This window comes from Aspergillus viridinutans, assembly GCF_018404265.1.
Source record: "Aspergillus viridinutans IFM 47045 DNA, scaffold_1, whole genome shotgun sequence".
In the NCBI taxonomy this organism is placed as follows: Eukaryota; Fungi; Ascomycota; class Eurotiomycetes; order Eurotiales; family Aspergillaceae; genus Aspergillus; species Aspergillus viridinutans.
The window spans coordinates 57,328-78,089 of record NW_025091217.1 but is presented as its reverse complement, the minus strand read 5'-3'; the positions used below and the strand labels follow the sequence as shown (position 1 = coordinate 78,089).

Genomic DNA, 20,762 nt, shown 5'->3' with positions numbered 1-20,762 from the left:
ATGATTATAGATACAAAACCTAGACTCAAGAGTACTTCATCCGGGCACCCTTTTAGCCTAGTGGTGTTTTATTCCAACGATTGCCTAACTCATCCGTATATTGAAGAGTCGGCTCGTCCGGACACTACAGTATATAGATTGCAACCAGAGTCCGGAGTTCAGAGTACTGTAGAGGATAAAGACACAGAACTGGAACCATCTCGTGTCGCGAGCGAGAAAGCTCTGACGGACTCATGAATGAAGATGCTACCTACCCTGCGTTGAATCAATTTTCACGCAACGTTGATCTGCAAGCCGAGGGTCGCGTTCATCACGGAATTTCCGTAGAAGAACTCCGTCCTATTCAGACCTGTCAGTTGAATACGGCGACAATAAGGACAAACAACACATACCCAGCATTGCCAACATTCACATATGTCGACTCGGTAAACCTGCCCAGATTGGCCATGGCGAGTAGCCAGTCCTTGAGATCGCCAGAGAAAGAGCCCTCAAACTGTTTGGTAGGCATCAGGCTGCTGACCGTTATCCCGGTGTCGGTGTTGATATCCTCGTATAGCGTCCACGAGGTCCCGAAGAGGTTGTCAATGGTGGCAGCCGGTCCATTGGTCCAGCCGATGGGCAGCTGGCCGCCCTCATACTGCAGCCACAGCATGAGCTCGCGTGACGAAGATGAAGTCGAGTCACCTTTGATGTCATTGGTCATAAAATCGAAGCAAACGTTTCCTGCTCGGATTATCAGTATTTAAGGCGGATCTGAGACATAGCGAAGTTATCGCACCCTTAAAATAATTGGTATTGGTACGCGTCCAGTTGTAGACTGCGGGGATTGAGTCAATAGCGGACAGTTTTGTCTCGAGATTCTGGGTCAGGCCGACAAAGGAGTACCCTTTGGGGACGTTGTTCCTATGATAAGTCCATGTTAGGCGGCTGATGTTGACACAAAGTCCGAAAGCTTACGTGCTCTCGACATAATTGATGTCTGTCACGCTGCTCCACAGAACCTCCTTGGTCGCTCGTAGTGACCCCATCGTAATTTGTACATTGCGTGCCGACCGTCTGAGCGGCATTGTACAACATGTTGTAGACAATCCATGGTGAATTTTCAAGGATAATATAATCATAGTCTCCGCAGAGATCGGTCGGGGATTGAGCCCGAGAGAAAACATCGTTTATTGCTGGAAGAGCGCAGGTAACGTGAGCCAACGATAGAGCCGCCAGGGCAAGAGACCGTCTGAGGCAAACCATTTTGTAGTTGTAAACTTGTAATTTCTGAAACCAGCAGAATAGATTGTTTGAAGGGAAAGTGTAAGGATAGGATGGACAAATTTTCCAAGCTTACAATGAGTAGTTCTTCGAAATATTCTTATAAACCATCGATCTGCCCCTTTAGCAATACAGGGCTGATCTACTTCAAACATCCAAGTGGGTCCTGGGATGGACCACTGTAGGGTGGAGCCAATCTGGAACCGCAGTCTGTTTCTAATGTATGCTCTTCATTGATTCCATATGCTGCATTCCGAAATACTCTTCTGTTGTTCAAGATGAGTTATGATGGAATAAGTGCAGTGACAGAGTAGATTGAAGGAAAGTTTGTCCATCCATTGAAAAACCAACATAACTAGCAGAAAAGAGAGCGAATTTGCCGAACCGTAATCAAATAATTGAATGAATGACAAGACACTATACTGAAAGTTTTGGGCAATCAACCAGTTAACACACCCTATTCATACATATTATCTGTAGATCCATCTCAGACAGAGTCACTGGTGGTATGTACCAGTTCTTACAAATCCATTGCTGAGAGACAAGCAATAACAATAATGGCGCCCAATCACAGTGTCTTCTGTCAGAAGCTATAGCGATGCTCTCAACTGGGCTTCTTCAGGATAGAATTCAGTTATTGAATTATATAAACCACGTTGAAGCTCTGAAAGGCTCAATAGCTAAGCATTGGAGACAATGAAGGGTTATTTACTGGGAATTGAGTCGAGCATACGGTCATAAATCGAGAAGCCTCTATGTTTGTGTTATGTGTATGAAATCCATTGAGGGAGGGTAATGTCCTGGCTTGCAGTGGGGTTCTCCCACCTCATATATTAACTGGATTTCTCTAGGATTCTATCACTCCATAACTAATATTATTTACTAATTGCCTTATATTGCAACAAAGCCAAGAGCAATGTTGCAGAGGATGTCCATCCAGCTCATCATGAACAGGGATGAGTTCTTCACCGTTGGCCAGCTGGCATCGCACAGCCATTTTGCAATATCCTTCATTATGAAGGAAATCAGTGAGTGGGAGTGTTGAATATCGGTCACTATGATAGTCTCAGGGGCTGGGACTCCTGGGAGCATGTGCATATATACATATTTACCTGGCTACCAGCCTCTCTGTATCTTAACACACATAATTAACTCTCTTCAATAATATGAACACTGAAGTATCACTTAACATAATTCCCTAGTAACAGTGTCATGCACGGAGTCTATAGTTACTATACTAATTAGGGATGACTATAAGGTCTCTAGAGTATAGAGTCTATAGCTACTCCTATCTACTTCTAGAGTCTATAGTCTACTCCTAGAGTCTATATCTACTTCTAAAGTCTATAGTTAGAGTCTATATCTACTTATAGAGTCTATATCTACTTTATTTCTAAGAGTTTATATCTACTCTCTTTTCTCTCTCTTTAAGTTCTTCCCTATCTATTTCTAATAATCCTCCTCCTATACTTTCACTCCTATAGAGTAAGATCTAATAATTTATTTAGTAAGATTACTATAACTAATTTTATTATAGAGATTATAGAGGCTAAGATTTTTATAAATTATTATTATTATAAGATATCAAAGGGGGTCAGGTGGGCTGTAGGGAGGGGGTTAGGGCCAGGATTTCCCCTAAGTTAGGTAGCTATCTAGGGATGAAAATCAAACTATTATAGAACTTCTTACTCTTTAAGAGTAAAACTAAGTTACTAAAATACTCTAGATTCTCTTTCTTTTAGAGTGAAACTAAGTTATAGAAATACTCTAGATTCTTATTCTTTAAGAGTAAAACTAAGCTATAGAAATACTCTAGATTCTTACTCTTTAAGGGTAAAACTAAGTTACTAAAATACTTAGGATTCTTATTCTTTAAGGGTAAAACTAAGTTACTTAAAGTTACTAGAATATACTAGACTTTTCATCCTTTAAGGGTGAAACTAAGTTACTTAAAGTTATTAAAATTTACTAGACTTCTTACCCTCTAAGGATAAAACTAAGTTATTAAAATACTTAGGATTCTTACTCTTTAAGAGTGAAACTAAGTTATTAGAATAGAATTCTCCTTACTTGCTCACTCATGCGGCTCATCTCTCTTACTAGATTCTACCTTAATTAATTCTTCTTACTTACTTACTTACACAGCTCATCTCTCTTACTAGATTCTACCTTAATTAATTCTTCTTACTTACTTACTTACACAGCTCTCTCTCTTACTAGATTCTATCTTAATTAATTCTCCTTACTTACTTACTTATATAGCTTATCTCTCTTACTAGATTCTACCTTAATTAATTCTCCTTACTTACTTACTCATGTAACTTATCTCTCTTACTAGATTCTACCTTAATTAATTCTCCTTACTTACTTACTTATATAGCTCATCTCTCTTACTGGATTCTACCTTTATTAAGATAGATAAGCGCGCGCGGGGGGTCCTAGACCTTATAGGCTAGACTAATATATATACTATAAGCTAGCTAGCAAGCCCCTTAAACACTAATCTACATAATAATTAATAAATAGGGACCTTATTAGACCCTAAAATCTGACCTTCTTACCCCTGAGAGTCATCTCCATATAGTTAAACATGCTATTATTTTAATTAGCAGCTTCCTAATTAGGATCCTATATTTTAATTAACCCTACTAATCAGAGGCCCTAGCACCCTGGGATCTCCCCTACTAATTAGAGGCACTAAACCCTAGAGTTGTCTATGACCTTTTCTCTAGATATTAATTTCTTATTTTTCTATTTTCTACTTATAGTAGTAATTATTAATCTTAACTATAATTTCTATAAGCTAGTTAAGTTATTCTAATTATTCTATATATACTAATTTATCTTATATATAGTCCTTTAAGCTACTAATAGCTATAGATATATATATCTTTTCATTCTAGTCTACATTTAAGATGAGCTAGTAGAATTTAGAGAAGTATATAGATACTAAGATAATTTATCTAAGCTACTTTAGTCTTCTCTTAGCTATTACTTTAGTATTAATATCTCTAAAAGTCTATTTAAGGTACTATCTAAATCTAGTATAGCTAGTAAAGATATTCTATATAATAGTTAACTATTTATATAGTTATTTTTTATAATATTCTTAGATATATAGTTTAAACTAGTTCTATACTTATCCTTAAAGATAAGTAGCTATAAAGATAACCTTATTAGCCTAACTAGGTAACTTAGCTTTATTAGCATTAAGGTGTATATTTATCTAGGTAAGGAACCCTTAAAGTCTAGATTAAGTTCTATTAAATAGTTTAGCCTTAGGTAGCTTAGGTCCTAGGACACTACTAATTAATATTAATATCCTAATCTAAGTATCTAGCTATATTAAGTAATTATAAATATTAGTCTAAATATAGTTAGCTTACTCATTAAGTGCTAACTTAAGTTCTAAGATTTATCTTTTAAGTAAAGTAATATCTTTATTATTATCTAAGTTTAGAGTATTAGTAGGTAGGTTATAAGTAGGCACCTTACCCTTATTACTTCTAGATATTTATAATATAGTTACTAATAGTTTTAGTACAGAATAAATACTCCTAAAGTAATTTATTTAGTATAGTATTTAATTTATTATACCCTAGGATCTATCTCTATTATTCCTACTAGTTACTAACTTTAGGAGTATAATAATATAATCCCTAGACTATATCTAATACTTACCTAAGGCCTACCTTCCTGGTAGCCTAATAATATAATAATCTAATAGGATTAAGGATGGTTTAAGAAATAATATAAGAATAATAATAGTAAAGATAGAAGTAAGGCCTATTAAGTATATATATTTAATAGTAAGAGAGTAACTAATAAATTAGACTAGTAAACTTATATTTAAGTAAGATATTATTATTAAATATAAGGAACTAAACTAAGATCTCTAGATATAATAATAATAAGTATTCTTATATATCCATAATTCCTCCCTAGTAGTATATACATTAGTATATATTTAATATAGAGATAGTATATTATATACTCTAATAGAGTAGTCTTAGTATACCATTTATATACTACCTAGTTATATATTAGATATAATCCTTATTTAAGTAAATCTAGCCTTATATCTTAGAGCACTACAAAGTAACTCTAGGTAATAATAAAAAGGTTATAATTATATATAGCTCTTACTCTAGAAACCATGGTCTTCCCGCGGTTCAGTAGTTAAGGTTTGGTTAGTTATTATCATTCTAGGATTCTGCCTGTCACGTCCGCCTAGCACTAGCGCGGCTGTGTTGGTGTTGTAACAAGTATATTTAGCTCTTAAGTAATAGTATCTTATATTCTAGTATCCTTTATTACTTAATTACCTAATGTAATTAAGCTATAATAAATATATAGTTTATCCTTTGCCTATGGTGCATGCAGTACTAGCTAGCTCCTATTATAGGATAAATAGCTTTACTACTGCTCTGATAGTTATATGTCAAGTAGAAAAGCTAATTATTAACTAGTTAGGTAAAGGGCTCCTGTATTATCTAATTACTCTATAGGTAATCAGATCTAATCCTTCTAATCTATATACTAGGTAGCATAGTATCACAGTGTATTTAGGATAAAGTAGTTAATAGAATCTACAGAGGCTTATTAAGTAAACCTATATACTAGAAGGAGCCCTTAATATATATCTTCCTATAGTTATATTAAATTACACTACTAGAAGTTTTATTTGACACACTAATAACTATATTACTAAGATAAATATTAATACTTTCATTAGGCACGCCCCCTCCAATCCTAACCATTAGCCTAAATTAAATTAAGCTAAATATTTATAGCATCTAAGTTACTATAGACATAGCAGAAGTTATTCTATACATACTATATAGCAGACAGATAATCATTATATTCTTACTACTCATGCTACCAAGTATGTAAGGATTATGATTAGTTAGTAGTTAATAAAGCAGATTATAAGTTTAATTAAGTAGAGTCATAGCAGCAGCTATTTCTACTAATAAGGTACATATCCATGTAACTATATAATCATAGTATATTTAAGTTAGGGTTATTATTCTTACATATTAGCTAGAGATAATATAGTACATAAACTAAGTAATCTAGTAACAGCCACCCCTTATAGTTAACTAGTTCTTGAAAGAAGATTAGAGTTGCATTTGGTGCAAGTTTGGGTGAGTTTAAAACTAGTTAGCACTGAACCACTGTGATTTTGAGTTCAAATTTTAGAACCCACAGCTAACCCAGATCTAATCTGGGTTAGTAGCAGTTTCACTGTAAAAACCCACCACTAGGCCTAGCTAGGCCTAGCTAGGCCCCTACTAACTAACCATGGTTAGATTTAGTTTAATTTTGAGTTGGTTAAACTGCTACCCCTTGGTGAATTTTGATAGTTTTTGAATTTTAATGCCTCATTAAATGCTATATTATCTATCATAATATCACTATGCTAATCAAAAATTATTATAATTATTATCATACTAATCTATATCTAAAATTTTAATTCAATATCTATAGGGCTGAATGGGGGGTGGTTAAAAATAATTATTTAACCATGGTGGTTATTAACTATTAGTTATATATATATATATATCCACACCACTTTCATACCACCCTATGATGAAAATGATTATTCCTCTATATCTCAGCAACCACTAGGTATTTTAAATTAATATTTATATCATTAGATAGCCTAGATCAGGGACTATCTAATGATATTAAAAATATTAGAAGATCCCTAGAAATGACTGATATCTAGGTAAAACAGATTAGGTGGTTTCACCTAATCTGTAAAAACTGCAAAAACCATAACTAACAGTTTCCCCTAACAGATTCAATTCAGTGCTAAGAGAAATCAAAACCAGTGCGGTTCCCTAGGCTAGGCACTGAACCCAAACCACTCTGGGTTCAGTGAGGTTCGGGTTCGATTTTTGCGGTTTGGTTATGCAACTCTAAAGAAGATCTAGTAGTTGTTATAAGGTCAGACTCCTGGGGAGGAGGGGTAATCAGTAGTGCAAGGCTGAACAGGTAAGACTGGATGTTACCTATGTAGTATAGTCATGGACTCATGGCCAGGAACAGGGGTACGCATATAAACTGTCAAATTAGAGTAGAAAGTGGCGCGAGCCTGACACTCTAGCCTCAGAAACAGCTACTATAACTACCTTATTCTGTGCAGTAGAATTTAACAACCTTTTGAATAAGTTCTCCTTAAAAGCTGCCGTTCTTACTGACGCAGTGGAGTGGATAGAGAAATATGAATATAATAAGGTGTTTTTAGATAGCATAGAGGAATAGCTCCATCTATATAACTATTATTATATGCAGCTATTATTAATGCCTCCGGCTCCATAATTCTTTAATGGTTGAGGGGCGATTACCTTAATTATTAGTCATGTGCTGGAGTACAAGTACTAGCTTATTAGAGGAGCTTGCCTACTTGCTTGTATATATGGTGTACTTGACGTCAAGCAAAACCTATCCTTGTAAAAGGAGTGTCTTCAATGATCCTCAGATACAGAGTGTCTTGTGACCAAGAAACTGCGACAATCAAAGTGAAGCTAGAATGGGTTTGGCATCATAGAAGGTACCTATCATGTGCAAGACTAGCTTGTTCAGGAGATTACAGATGCAGGAAACAAGATGCAAAGAATTTTATGACTTCTCCATAGAGCATTCCAGTTTATACATCGTAGCATTTCTTTCTTTCCAGATGGCATTGTCACCAGAGGCAATCATTGCTATGATAGCTCTTTTTGCTGTGTGTATTCCAGGGTTATGATTCATCATCAATACTTACCAGACAAAGTACAGACGGCAAAATGGAATCTAAAACACAAGCCTCTCAAAGGCTGTGACATCCCATCCTATTATCCAGCCTCCTGAGCTACTCTAGGCCTCTAATGTAGTCTCCGACAGAGGTAAATCCACTTATTTCTGTTTACTCTGATTCCTTCTTTCTGACCTCAATCTACTCCCAGATCAAGCTCATAGTCGCCCTGAGATTCCCGAACGTCCCCAGATTGAGCCTCTGACATCTAAATCGCCCGTCGCCGCCTAGTCACCCCCTATCCTGTGTCTCCCTCCCACCTGGGACACCTTCAAGATCGCCTCGCCCATCTTCAATCCTATCCCCTCGTCTTCGTTATTCTTCAAGGTGAACGCTCTCTCGATCTCATCCAAGCTCTTACCCTTCGTCTCAACCATAAAAAAGAAACACACAATCGTCGTCAGCGCGCAACACCCCCCGAACAAGTAATACGCTGCCGAGCTACTCTTCGCCAGCAGAATGGGGCAGATAAACGCCACAAACCAGTTACAGACCCAGTTAAACCCATGCGCGAGGGCGGTCGCTTTGGCCCGCGTGTGCTGGGGCTGGATTTCGGGCGCGTAGACTTTGATACTCACCGCCCAGGTGGAGGCGAAGAACACGGAGTAGAGGTAGATGCAGACGATCACGACCCAACGGGCGGCCCCGTGGTCAGGGTGGACCGCGTTGGCCGCGTAGAGAGTGCCCATCAGCAGGATCGTGATCGTCAACCCCAGCCCGCCGACGATGGTGCTGGTGCGGCGGCCCCATTTATCCGCGAAGAGGAGCGCCGGGACGGAGACGACGACCAGGACGATGCCCGAGACTCCGGAGGCGAGAAAGGAGGATTCCTCGCTGGTGAGGCCGGCTTGTTGGAAGAGCAGAGGCGCGTACTGTTTCCTCTCCACGTTAGCCATGTCCAAGCGAACCAGGGACGAACGTGTGCACATACATATAACACAGCGTCAATTCCGCTTAGCTGCAAGAATCCCATGAGGAAGACAGCCAGCATCGTCCGCCCGCGAACATCCTTCTTGAATAGGTCGAAGAATTTAGCTTCCTCCTGCTGCTTCTCCTTCGTGTCTCGGGCAGGCGACTGAGAAGATATCGATCCGTCGTCACGAGCATGCATTGGGGATCCTTCTTCAAGGTCTTCCTCAATGATCTGACGATCTTCCGGCTTCACTCCTAGTGTCTCCCACGCGGCTTCGGCGTCCGAGTCTCGTCCATGCAGGTGGAGCCACCTCGGTGATGGAGGCAGGTAGAGCAACACGCTGGTGACGAAGACAATGGACAAACCCACGAGGATAAGAAACGGCAGCCGCCAGGACATCGAGCCCTCGATGCGAGCGGTCCCGTAACAGGTGAAATACCCGGCTACCAGCCCCGTGCAGATCATAAACTGCGGGCCTGTCGTCAAGGGGCCCCGGATGTCCGGAGGGGAGATCTCACAGACATACCTATCGAATGTCCACCATCAGCAAGACAGGAAGGGAGAAAGGGAGGTGTGGGCACAGGCGAGCTTACACCGTTAGCGTCCCAAAATACAGACCAAACCCCATCCCCTCAATCACTCGGCCCACCATGAACATCGCCAGCCGAACCGCACCGGCCTCGAGCGCAGCGCCCACCCCAAAGACTGCAGCGCCAAGCGCAATGCCCTGTGGGCGGCCGAGGACATCCGCGGGCCGGCCAGCGATAACGCTCATGACGGCAGCTGAAAGTAAGATCGACGAGACAATGATACCATGCACGCTCGGCGAGTGGGATCCAAAGTACTCGACATAACTGGGCATGACCGTAACCGGTCCGATGATGCTTGTGTCGACGCTAGAGGGGACCACCGGTCAGCTTGGACTTGGGTTATGCCCGTCCATCGACGGTTGGGGGGGTAAGATGAGGCTCGTTGATTGAGAGGGACACCGCGTCACCGCGACAGGGTGCTATGGCCGACGTACCCCAGAAGGAATCCACCCGTGGCTGTGAGTAAACTGGCGAGAATATACCTCGGAGGCATCTGAAGCCAGGGTGCGCGTGTACGACCGCTAACTTGATCCATTGGCAAATGGTCACACAGTGGCCAATCTCGATATCACGATTGAAACAAATGCTCTGACACAGTAGACAGCAGGAGGATATGGAAGAGGGAAGAAATTCCTGAGGCGAGGGAAGATAAATCAATCCCTTGACGATAAAACCCAATGCATCATTGTGCGTAGTCGATTGTCTTTGCATGTTGGTCATCGATAATGACAGAGAAGCCATACAAAGGGCAAGGAACCATACACGCGTGTAGCTGTCCCAAAGGGGAAAGGGCTGCAGGCCCCGGAACCCTGGAACCAGAGGACGATCCCGCGGGCCCGCCTCACGCGTGTAAGCCGCTGCAACGGGAATGCTTGCCGGGCCGACAGAGGACGATGTGGATGGCCTCATCTATGCCACAACCAATTTCACCGAGATAGCTTCGCTGGGACGTCATTCACTCAAGATATATAGACCTTCAGATAACCACATGTCATCATCGAACCCATCTTCCAGGAATTAATATACTGATTGTGTTCGATTGGAGACCGTTTCTCAGCATCATCGCCATCATGTTAACCCTCCACTTGCTGATTCCCGCCGCCATCGTGCTCATCCCCGCCGTCGTCGTCTTCCGCGCAGTCGTTGCCTACCTTCAAGACCCCAAAGGGCTCCGTAAGTATCCAGCACAGAACTACCTCTCCGCCTTCACCAAATTAGGCTACTGCTGGGAGTTAGGTCGCAAGCACCCCGTCATCCATTCCCGCCGTCTCTTCCTCGACCACACGACCAAGGGCCACAAGGTCATCCGTCTGGGTCCAAATTGGATCTCTTTCGGCCGTGCTCGTGCGGCCCGCGATATATACGGCTTCACTTCGTCGGCCAAGAAGTCCGCCATCTATGACCAGCTATCCGGCGGAGGGGGCGCTCATCTGGCCAACATTAGCGACAAGAACCTGCATAAGTTCCGCCGGTCGATGGTCTCACATTACTACGCTCCCAAGCACCAGCGCCATTGGGAGGAGTCATGGGTGTTGGACTCCTGTGCCGACTTCATGAAGGCAATCGACGTCCATTGTACCAAGCCCATGGGTCCATACGAACAGCCAGACCCGGCAGACGTCACGCTGGACTTGGTGCACTGGGGTTACACATACGCCTGCGAGGTCATGATCAAGATTGGGATGAGCAAGGATCTGCATCTTCTCGACAAGGGGAATAACAACATCGAGATCGAAGACCCCGACGGCACCAAGCGCGAGATCAGCATTGTCCAGTCGCTCCATTGTGCGGGCCGGGCAGCCGCCAACCTGATCTGGGACACCAAGCGCTTCACTACGTGGGTCAAGTTAATGAACCGGGTATCCAAAGAATACGCACGCAACCTCAAAGGAGGTAGTGATTGGCACGCCGCAATGACGAAGCTCGTTCTCGAGCGAATGGAGCGCCATCGGCATGGGGAAATACTCGATGACCTGTTTATGCCATGGATGGAGGGCAAAGATGGCGGTGAACCGGACATCAGTACGCGGGATCGGATCGCAGGTAAGTACGGATTTCCAACGTTAGCCTTGCATCGGAATGGTTGCGCCAGAGATCGAGCGACGGTGAACAAACGTTACTCGAGTCAAACACCGGCAACTTATTAAAAGCGTTCAGGAATGGTACAATGCTAACAGGCACCACACAAGAAATCGAGCAGATGGGTAGGTTTCTAATGTTGTCAACGGGTCGACGGAGCTCACTGACGATTTAGTTGGCGCCGCGATTGACGCACCGGGCGGTTCCGTCGCGACCACGATTTACAATCTTGTCAAAGACCCTCGTACATTCAATAAGCTGCGTGAGGAACTCGATGCTGGTCTCCCTCCGCATCGTGCTGTGGCTACGTGGCAACAGGTCAAGAGCATGCCGTATTTGAAAGCCTGCATTGACGAAGCCATGCGTCTCCATCCTCCGGTAGCTACGGATCTCATCCGTCGCACGCCACCTGAAGGCATGGTTGTCGACGGTGTTCCAGTGCCAGGGAACACAGACATTTCCATCTCAGCATATACGTCTCATCGTGACCCCGCCGTCTTCCCGTCCCCGGAAAAATGGTATCCAGACCGATGGGTCGAAAACCGAGGAACGGAGCTGATGAAAGACATGCTTGCTTCATGGATTCCATTTAGTGCAGGATACAGGACATGTATGGGCCGAAATGTCTCAATCGTGATCCAGGTACGATGATAGAAGACCGAGTAGTAACCCCTGACTGACGCCGCTGTAGGCTTGTGTCATCGGGACACTGGTCCATAACTATGATTTTGCCCTACCCAGCAAGGACTGGGAGTTGCCATTCGAAGAATGGTTCAACCTTTGGCCTACCCAGTGCCCCGTCAAGGTGTGGAAGAGAGAAAAATTCGCCCAGCCTCAACCGGTGGCATAATGGGAATAGAGTTGGGCCATATTGCGGTGTGGACATTCAAATGGATAGGGCATGGAGTGTATACCTTGGGCTAGTCAGTGATAGCAATTGGTAGAATGGTGGAGGTCCGTTGAAAAGGTCCTGCGACCTTGTTCGATCATTTTAATGCCGCTCCGGCGGTAGAGTGGGCGGGCCTGCGTCAAACCACTCCCTGTGATGCGTTGGCTCGAGACATTGTTGGAGCGCTTCTACTCTACCGCGCGTATTATAACCAAGTTCGGTCTGTATTCTGTCCAACAGAACCCATACTCTGGTTTTTCTGATCACGCTCTCAACGTGCTTTCCGGCTGTATAATGATTAACATCTTGATGCCCACGCAACTCGCTAGACCTTACCGAAGTAGAGTGGAATAATGGAGAAGCAACGCACCTCATTGGGGAGGTCGGAGATCGATATGTTGATGAGCTCAGTCGCATGTTCTTGAACCTATTCCTCATAAGCTTCCAGGGTCGCACCGTGAGAGTTCCACTGACGTTTGGTGCGTATGCAACATCCCTAAGCACAGGTTCGGCATAAAGCAGTATATGGAGAAGATGGTACCACATGATGGCGGCAGCTAAGCACGTTAGAAAGGATCGGCGTGAGGGGTCCGAATGAGATGTACCAGCGGCAGGGTGAGCGAAATACACCTTGCAAAGTCCATCTTCGACCAGATCACCAAACTTGACCCCCCGAAAGGATTCGGATAAGCCCCCATACCAATGCTCCGTATCTCGCAAGAGATCATAATATTCAGATAGTGTCCCACTGCCATATACCCAGTCAACAGCTCGACCGACTAACCATAACACCTGGTTTCCCAAGGCATCCTCCTCCGTCTCGCCCTCTCGCCAGCTAACATTCCAATACTTTGGACTCATCTGCAGAGGGGTTTCATTTATAATTGATACTGTGATCTCATGTCGGATCCAAATCCAGAAATTAGCTTGGTCCAGCCCGAAGGATCGGGCACTAATGCCTTGCATAAAGATAAGCTTCATAGCGCCTTCATAGTGTCGACGATGCTCTTGTCCTTGCGCCGCCAAGACCTCATAACTGCTCAGGAGGATGACAGCGCTCAATGTGTTATCCTGAGGAGCAGGGCTGTTCAATAATTTGATCAGCAAAGTCAATGCTTGCGCGTAATAGCTGGTGGCCACGGGCGTCCAGATCTCTCCGGATGTTGAGAGACTCAGTTGTCTGGCGGTAAACGCGCAGATGCAGAAGAGAAGAAGCTCAGAGGTCAAGGCACGCTTGGGAATTTCCCGTTGATAGGTGCAGCTGTGATCGAAAATATCCATCCATTTTGCGAGACCTTTTCGGTATTCGTTGAGAAGGAACACCATCTCTGGCGTCAGCGGTATTGAAGGCGATGGCGCTTTTGGCTGAAAGGTCGGAAGTGGGGTGATTGGGGCCGCAGATTGACTGGAGGATTCGGAGGAGGTATTGTGGGCAGATTCGCTAGAACTCTTCAATCCGGGCAAGTCGAGACGAAAGATATCCCACGTTGATGTTGGTGGATCAGGCGTCTGAGGATCCACGGCGCTCGCGCAGCTCTCCCGACGGCCGGTGGAGCTTTGATCACTCGGACACCAGCGAGAATAGGCGATGAAGTCGCTCGCACGGCATTCCAGCCCGAGCCGTTCGCAGTTGCTACAAACCGGCTTCTTCTCGTCGCAGCGGGTATGGCGTGCCTTGCATGTGAAGCTATAAAACCGGCCGTCAGTTAATATAAGGCCCAGTCCACGTCGCGTCCCCAACGCCATACGAACCATCCTGTTGGCGTCCGGGTCAGCGTCTGGATGATCTTCGCTCCGGAGATGGGACTTACCTGTCTTTTTGCGCGTGCCTCCGCGTCTCCTCCTCGTATTTGTCGATCGTGGCTGCGGCTCAACGTCCATGGCATCAAAGTTATTCGAACGCCTCTGCTGACAATATGAAGCCAGACATGCGAATTTAGATGGTCGAGATGACGAGGAATTCTCAGGGGAAACATCAAGGTACCCAGCTGACAGTGAGTGAATGCGGTTCAGAAATTAGTTGCCAAAGGACCTTGGCGGGGTTCTTTTCTTTCTTTGAATTATTCAGCGTCAGCGGCAGGTCACGTGGCGCGTGACCCGCTACCTCCCGCGGGGTAAACCAGACGTGCTACCTAAGCGAGGATTCACTACTGCTAGCTCAACTAAATACACGCCGAGAAGCAAATTTGAGCACTACGTGCTGAGGAAGAATCGAAGGAGCGCTAGGCACTGCCCTGGCCTACGCTCCTGGGGGTGGAGTACCCGATCTGACTACCTTTAGATGAGAGAGGGTGCCAGCCTCTCCTATCCAGGTAGAAGTAACGACTGTTGCGCGACGTGGCGCCTGGTTAGGCCCAATTTGGGCAGATGTCCTTAAGACGTTTCTTGCACGAACCGGCCGAATTCCTCGGCCCCAGCGGCTGTATCAGTAGCCAGTCTATGGTTGCAGACGGGCTCATCTTTGGGCCTTTCCATCGATCCTTCCAGCGTTTCCTGGCGGGCGGGCAGAAGTGTACGGGGGACGTGAACTTACCGCAGAAGCAAGTTGCTCGGAAGACCTTATGTTGGAACCTCTTGTGGTATCCGGTGAAGTCGCCGTGGCTCGTGCGTGCGGTGATCAGCTGGCTAAGTACCCAGCGGGGAAGCTCGTGTTCCTGAATGCGGCTGTTCTTGGTGTGAGGCTTGATGTTTAGGTCCTGGTATGTTTGAGGAGCATTCCCTGTATATGCTGTGTGCGTTGCTGCGCGGGCTTGTCGCTTTGCTTCGCGCCTTAGGAACGACGGGGAAGGGGGGATGTGGGAGCCGTCCAGTGCTGCCCCCTTCTTGGCTAGCTCATTGGCAATCTCGTTTCCTGCGATGCCGGAGTGGCCTGGGACCCAGCGTACTTTGACTGATCTGCGTGGCATGCAGCAGTCTTCTTTCGTGGGTAGGCCTATTGGGTCTTGCGGGCGAATCGGGGGCCCTTCTTCCTGCTAATCTGGGAGAGCGGCCTCCTTTTCTAAGAGATACGAGACGAAGGCATCCGCTTTGCCTTACGGCGTCGTGACTTGGGTGTCCTGAATGTGAAGGGGGGGAGCGGTGAGCTGGTCCGGACGCCGTTGCCACCTCGCGAGTTTGTAGGCGTCCGTTGGTGAAGTTGCCTGGTCAATACGCTCCTTCCAGTAGCTGGCCTTGGCACGCGGAAATCGCTCCCGGAGTGGTACGTAGTCAGGGGTTTTCTGCCGCCGGACCTGTTGTAGTAGATCTGTGAGCTCGGTCGTCCACCATGGGGTGCGTGGGAGCTTGTGAGTGTTGTATTTAGACGCGCCTCAGATAGCTTCCTGTACGGTGGTGATCAGTTTTTCCGCTATATCGTCGAGGGGGAGGTCTCCGTGCGGGAGGTTGAGCAAGGCCCTCGCCCTCTCCCAGTCGGTGGAGCCTAGCTTTAAACGGGGCGGGGGTTCCTGCCAGTCTACTGTCGTGAGTATTGTCGCGTGGTCGCTCGTGGTGGAGAGATGGTCTACGGCTGTGGCTTCCACGGGAAGGTCCGAGAAGATGAGGTCTAGGGTGTTCGGCCTGTGGGTAGGGGTGCCTGGTTCGATGCAGAGGGCTAGTCCGTGGGTGTCTAGCCAGTCTACGAGAGCCGCTGCTCCTGGAGTGACAGCGTGAGGTTCTGTGCTAGGCTGCCAGAGAGGGTGGCGGGTGTTGAAGTCCCCGGCTACAATAGTGTTCTCCCGCTGCTTGCTGCAATGAACATACCGCACTTTTGTGGTGAGAAGCAAATCCCGCGTCCCATTGGGCAGAATCACCTGCCATACTAGCTCCGACCGGCATCAACCCGGTCGACTAATTTCTGACATCAAACTGGGTTGAGAAGGTGTTATACATACAGGCATCCTTATTATGCCAAAGGGATATGCCGACTTATGCATCAAGTCTGCAAAGCTTCCACACTGATATCCTCCACCACCCGCCACATGTACCACATGAACACGCTCCTATACCCGTCAGACAAGAATATCAGACAATGGGGAATGCAGATCCTACCGATAGGGCGCGAATTTGGCTGCCATCTCCATCATCTCATTCTCCGTCATATACTTCCATTTTCCAGACTTTCTCTGCAATTGCGCGACATTCTTCCCGATAAATGCTGCCATCCCCCGTCTGTAGCCAACGCATCAATATAAGTTCCGCCGGGATGAACAATTGCCAGACAGAGGAACTCACTGGACTGCCAAATCCCCCGTACTGAAAACATCCCACCTCTTCAGCCCGAAGCAAGCAAACATTTCCACGGTCCACACTCCTATTCCTCGAACCGCCGTCAGCTTCTCTACCAGCTCTTCATACTCGGCATTGATCAACAACTCCGCACTGAGCTCGCCGTTCGCAAACTTCTCCGAGAGTCCCTTGATGTATTCTGCCTTTCGTAACGACAACCCCGCGCTCCGCAGAAATGGGATGTCAGCCGCTGCAACTGTCGCCGGTGGCGGGAAGTACGAGAGTTCGTCCGTGCTAGAGACGGAAGCGGGGAGGCCGGGAGGGTTGAAGACGTCGATGAAGCGCCGACGAATGGTGGAGGCGGCGGCTCCGGAGACTTGCTGCGAAATGATGCTGCAGGTCAAGGCCATGTACGGGTCGACAATGTCTGCCACAGAGCTCTCAGAGAAGGTGGTACAAGGATGTTTGTCAATTAAGGGTTTCATGCGCTGGTCGATCGAGATGAGGTGGGCATACGCTTCGTCCAGGGTGTGCTTGGATAGCGGGAGTTCCGTGACTGTAGTAGATATGATGCTTGCTGGTTTCATGCTGGAGCTCGACGTGGACGTTGGTTTCTTCTTGGTCGTTTTGGCCTTCATCGTTACTGCATGAGGTTTGGTCGGCGGTAGGGCTGGACTGGCACTCATGCTACGAGTGATTCTTTGGGGTGCCATGACGATTGCCTATGAGCGACGGAGGTGGCTGTATCTGCTGGAGGACAGTATAAAAAAGGAATACTCCAGGTGCGGCGGCATCTTTTCATATGGGATTCTGGCAACCACATACTGTCTTTCCCAAAGGGAAAGTAATTACGGTGAGAGACCGCGCTAATCTGTTTTAGGAAGGGATCACGATAGACGCGGAGTGAAGACCCGAACAGGCAAACAAAGAAACGGCCAGTGAATATCAGTATAAAGTAGAAGATACATAGTATGAGAATGTAGGCGAGGAGAATATATGATTGTAAAGGATTAGTCAGTTCTGATCGTATGTATATTGGCTCTTTAAACGTCATCTTAAGAATACGGGAATAGAAAAATATATGTGGGCTTGGGGAACAAGTCCCTATATATGCCTTTAACAAAACCCCTTCCCCCCTAAAAAAAACTACAACAACAACCGAAAAAAAAAAGAGAGAAAGAGGGAACAGTTACAACAATTCGTTATATCACTCGAAGTTCGTGAAAGCTGCCAGCCCTACGACTCGATCGACCAATTCATCGGTTCCGTGCGCCTCAACTTGCGCCTCGACTTGCGCCTCGTCATAGAAGAAGCGCGCCAAAGGCATCTGATGGCTGAGATGGACCAACGAAGAGCGAAGTGCATTGATAGCATCCAAGACAACAGCTTCAGCAAGTAAGCCTGCTTTGTCTTCTTGCTCCAAACTGGACGATTGACTTGCTGTTGCGCAGCGAAGACAGTTCCCACCGGAAAAAGCCGTAGTATCATCGCTGTTGGTGAAACTTTGAGAGGTTGGTTGTATCAGGACGGCAGGGCTGGTAGCACGTCGCTGATGCCGGACAAGGGATTGAATGGCAACATATATGCTCCACGGCAGGAAGATGCTCGACTTCGCTTCGTCGGTGGAGACAATGCTCTGGACCAATTCTGTTATATCCATGCAGTTCTGCAATGTAAGGGCATGGCTACTTTGGGCCTGCCTTGCATGTTTGAAGCTTCCCTTCATAGAAACTTCGCTCTCAGCCTTATGCATAAACGCTTCATGGAGACATATTGTTATAGTTTTGAGGAGAAGATTCACGACTATGCGGCAATTGACGTCCTCCCGGGTATCGGTTGATCCATGTACCGACCCAGAAATGCAACACCCAATATGGCGGGTTGCCTCGTCGAGATGGTAATGCTGAGTCCAGAAGTTATATGGATTGTGATCCAAAGAACTCGCATGCTTCATCATTTTGATGTGAGAAAATGTCCTTGCACATAGAATGGTTGCTATACTCAGATGTTGCTTGATGGATAGCTGAAATGCTTGATGTGTCGCTTTCATGACCTCTTCTAACCGAAGATCCATATCCAGTTCATCTTGACATGGAAGATATACTCCCATCTGGCCAAGGCATTAGCAACACAGGTTTGTGATGTCTTTCTTCAAGGGCTCACCTCGTTTTGTGCAACGGTATCTATAACGTTGGAACTCACCCCGATCCCCAGGAAACAGTTCAGATGGATTACCGCCCACACAGCGTTTCGTTCCTCGTTGCTGTTGAGCGATCTTCCCTTTGGCGTTGGTGGTGGAGTGGGAAGAGGTATTCTCTGTTGGGACGGATGTAGTGATTCAGTTTTGGGATGCCGTAGGCACTGGGCTTCCCAGACTGCACGACTGATAGTGACCCACGCTTGACTGAATTGCGACTGCTTGAGCTCATAGAGCCCTATGAGCGCACTTGCCTGAAGGGTGGCCAGGGAAGGAGTTATTTGGTTCTCGGTTTCTGCCTTGCTGAGATGCAATTTAGAGTGTTGATAGAACCAATGGCCGTAGTCTTGATCACCAACAAAGGCAAGGTTTAGTACTGCCCAACTCATGAAATTAGGTGACACCGCAGCTACATGTGCACACATAGCAGACTGAAGTGCCAGAACTTCCTGAGCATTGCCGTTGATGGAAAGGCTGGAAAGGAAAGCTTCTTGGTTGATTAGAGGAAATGTCTGGTGCGTCGTCGTGAAGTAATTTTGATACCTTTTCCAGTTAAGCTTTGGTTTCAATGGTGGAGGGCTGTATCATACATCTCAGAAAGATATTCAAAAGGAATCGATTCTATACCGATAAGCGCATCGAAAGAAAGTAGCATGTCCAAGGTGGAACTCGTCATCCGTTCATGGGGGTCGAAAGTGAAACCCATTTTGATGTTGTGGTCTTCAATGGCGACCGGGGTTATATTTTGACCTGGAAACATTGGGAAATCCATGCCTGCATGTTGTGCCACAGCCGATTTCAGATCTTCGATGGGACTTGGTATGACTGTTTCGTCTGATGGCTCGATAGTGGGGGACGTGGCGTAGATTTGGTTTCTCTCGTCCATATCGGTATAAAGGGTGAAATCAGCCCCACCAATAGGCCAATGCGAGGAGGCGTCCTGTTGCCTGCATTTATTCCTTCCTCTTGTTTCGTAGGAGCATTTAAGCTCCGCACCAGTTCCAGAACAACGTCGGCACCATGGTCGTCTCCCATCACACTTAACCTTCCGTAGACGGCAGCGGTTACATGCAATATGTCGACTCAAAGGGGAGGCCATAGTCTATAGGCAAGTGGTATGTGGTATGTAGTGGAATTATGTAGGAGGCTCCAACGAGAATTTAGGCGAAGGATGGAGGCTCTGCAAACTCCACGAGGAAGATGGCAAAATGGAGACATGATATAGCTGCCGGGGGTCCTGGCGACGGATGATCGCAAATTTTACCATTATTTTACGCTCCTGTCAAAGCTCCTTGTTCTGCGCGGAGTAGTATTGCTGAGCGAAAGGCATTCAACTGTTTCGACGAGCCATACTTCCCGGCGGCTTCCCTTAGATCGTAGTTCTACACCATATTCCTATTCGAGCAAACTTGATACGGAAGGGGAAAACTATCCGCGTAATGCCAGGGAGTTGGCCAATTTGACGCGTATATAGATGCGATCTCCATAGAAGCGGGAGGCGGACGCCCCAATGCCGCCTCACAGGGCTGGTAAAGATAAGCCGCGGAGACCGGAAGGATCAATATCCCAGCTAGTTTAGTGTTGACAAGAAGTACTAATCCGGAGTAGACTATCATCCTGAAGACACGATGCATGTAATATCACAAGCACCAATGGATGAGATCATGAGGCTGTAAAACAGGGTATATATGACACTGCAGTAAGCACTAACCGAAGATCAACCCTGAGTATTCTCCTTCTCGCCTAGCTCTGCTTCCTGAGATAGGGTTTCCTCGTGGTAGTGGTCAGGTTTGCTTTCCCAGCCGGTCATCTTCCAGCCGCATCCT

At 45.9% G+C, this 20,762-nt stretch overlaps 4 protein-coding genes across 4 annotated transcripts; 1 reads left to right on the top strand and 3 right to left on the bottom strand.

The window, feature by feature from the left end:
- Positions 1 to 272: 272 nt before the first annotated feature.
- On the bottom strand, positions 273 to 1,067 carry Aspvir_000007 (uncharacterized protein; the record flags this gene model as incomplete). The annotated part of the gene is made up of 4 exons (XM_043265153.1): positions 273 to 339; positions 393 to 723; positions 779 to 903; positions 958 to 1,067. The coding sequence occupies 4 exons, from the start codon at positions 1,065 to 1,067 to the stop codon at positions 273 to 275; spliced, it is 633 nt and encodes a 210-aa protein (XP_043121088.1).
- A 7,134-nt stretch (positions 1,068 to 8,201) lies between these two features.
- Positions 8,202 to 9,840, bottom strand: Aspvir_000006 (uncharacterized protein; the record flags this gene model as incomplete). Its single annotated transcript, XM_043265152.1, has 4 exons — positions 8,202 to 8,273; positions 8,326 to 8,937; positions 8,997 to 9,504; positions 9,572 to 9,840. 4 exons carry the CDS (start codon positions 9,838 to 9,840, stop codon positions 8,202 to 8,204), a joined length of 1,461 nt encoding a protein of 486 aa, XP_043121087.1.
- A 798-nt stretch (positions 9,841 to 10,638) lies between these two features.
- Aspvir_000005 (uncharacterized protein) lies at positions 10,639 to 12,497 on the top strand (the record flags this gene model as incomplete). The annotated part of the gene is made up of 4 exons (XM_043265151.1): positions 10,639 to 11,611; positions 11,746 to 11,772; positions 11,823 to 12,289; positions 12,339 to 12,497. The coding sequence occupies 4 exons, from the start codon at positions 10,639 to 10,641 to the stop codon at positions 12,495 to 12,497; spliced, it is 1,626 nt and encodes a 541-aa protein (XP_043121086.1).
- Positions 12,498 to 17,946: 5,449 nt separating this feature from the next.
- Aspvir_000004 (fungal specific transcription factor domain-containing protein) lies at positions 17,947 to 19,822 on the bottom strand (the record flags this gene model as incomplete). Its single annotated transcript, XM_043265150.1, has 3 exons — positions 17,947 to 18,849; positions 18,903 to 19,479; positions 19,527 to 19,822. The coding sequence occupies 3 exons, from the start codon at positions 19,820 to 19,822 to the stop codon at positions 17,947 to 17,949; spliced, it is 1,776 nt and encodes a 591-aa protein (XP_043121085.1).
- Positions 19,823 to 20,762: the final 940 nt, after the last annotated feature.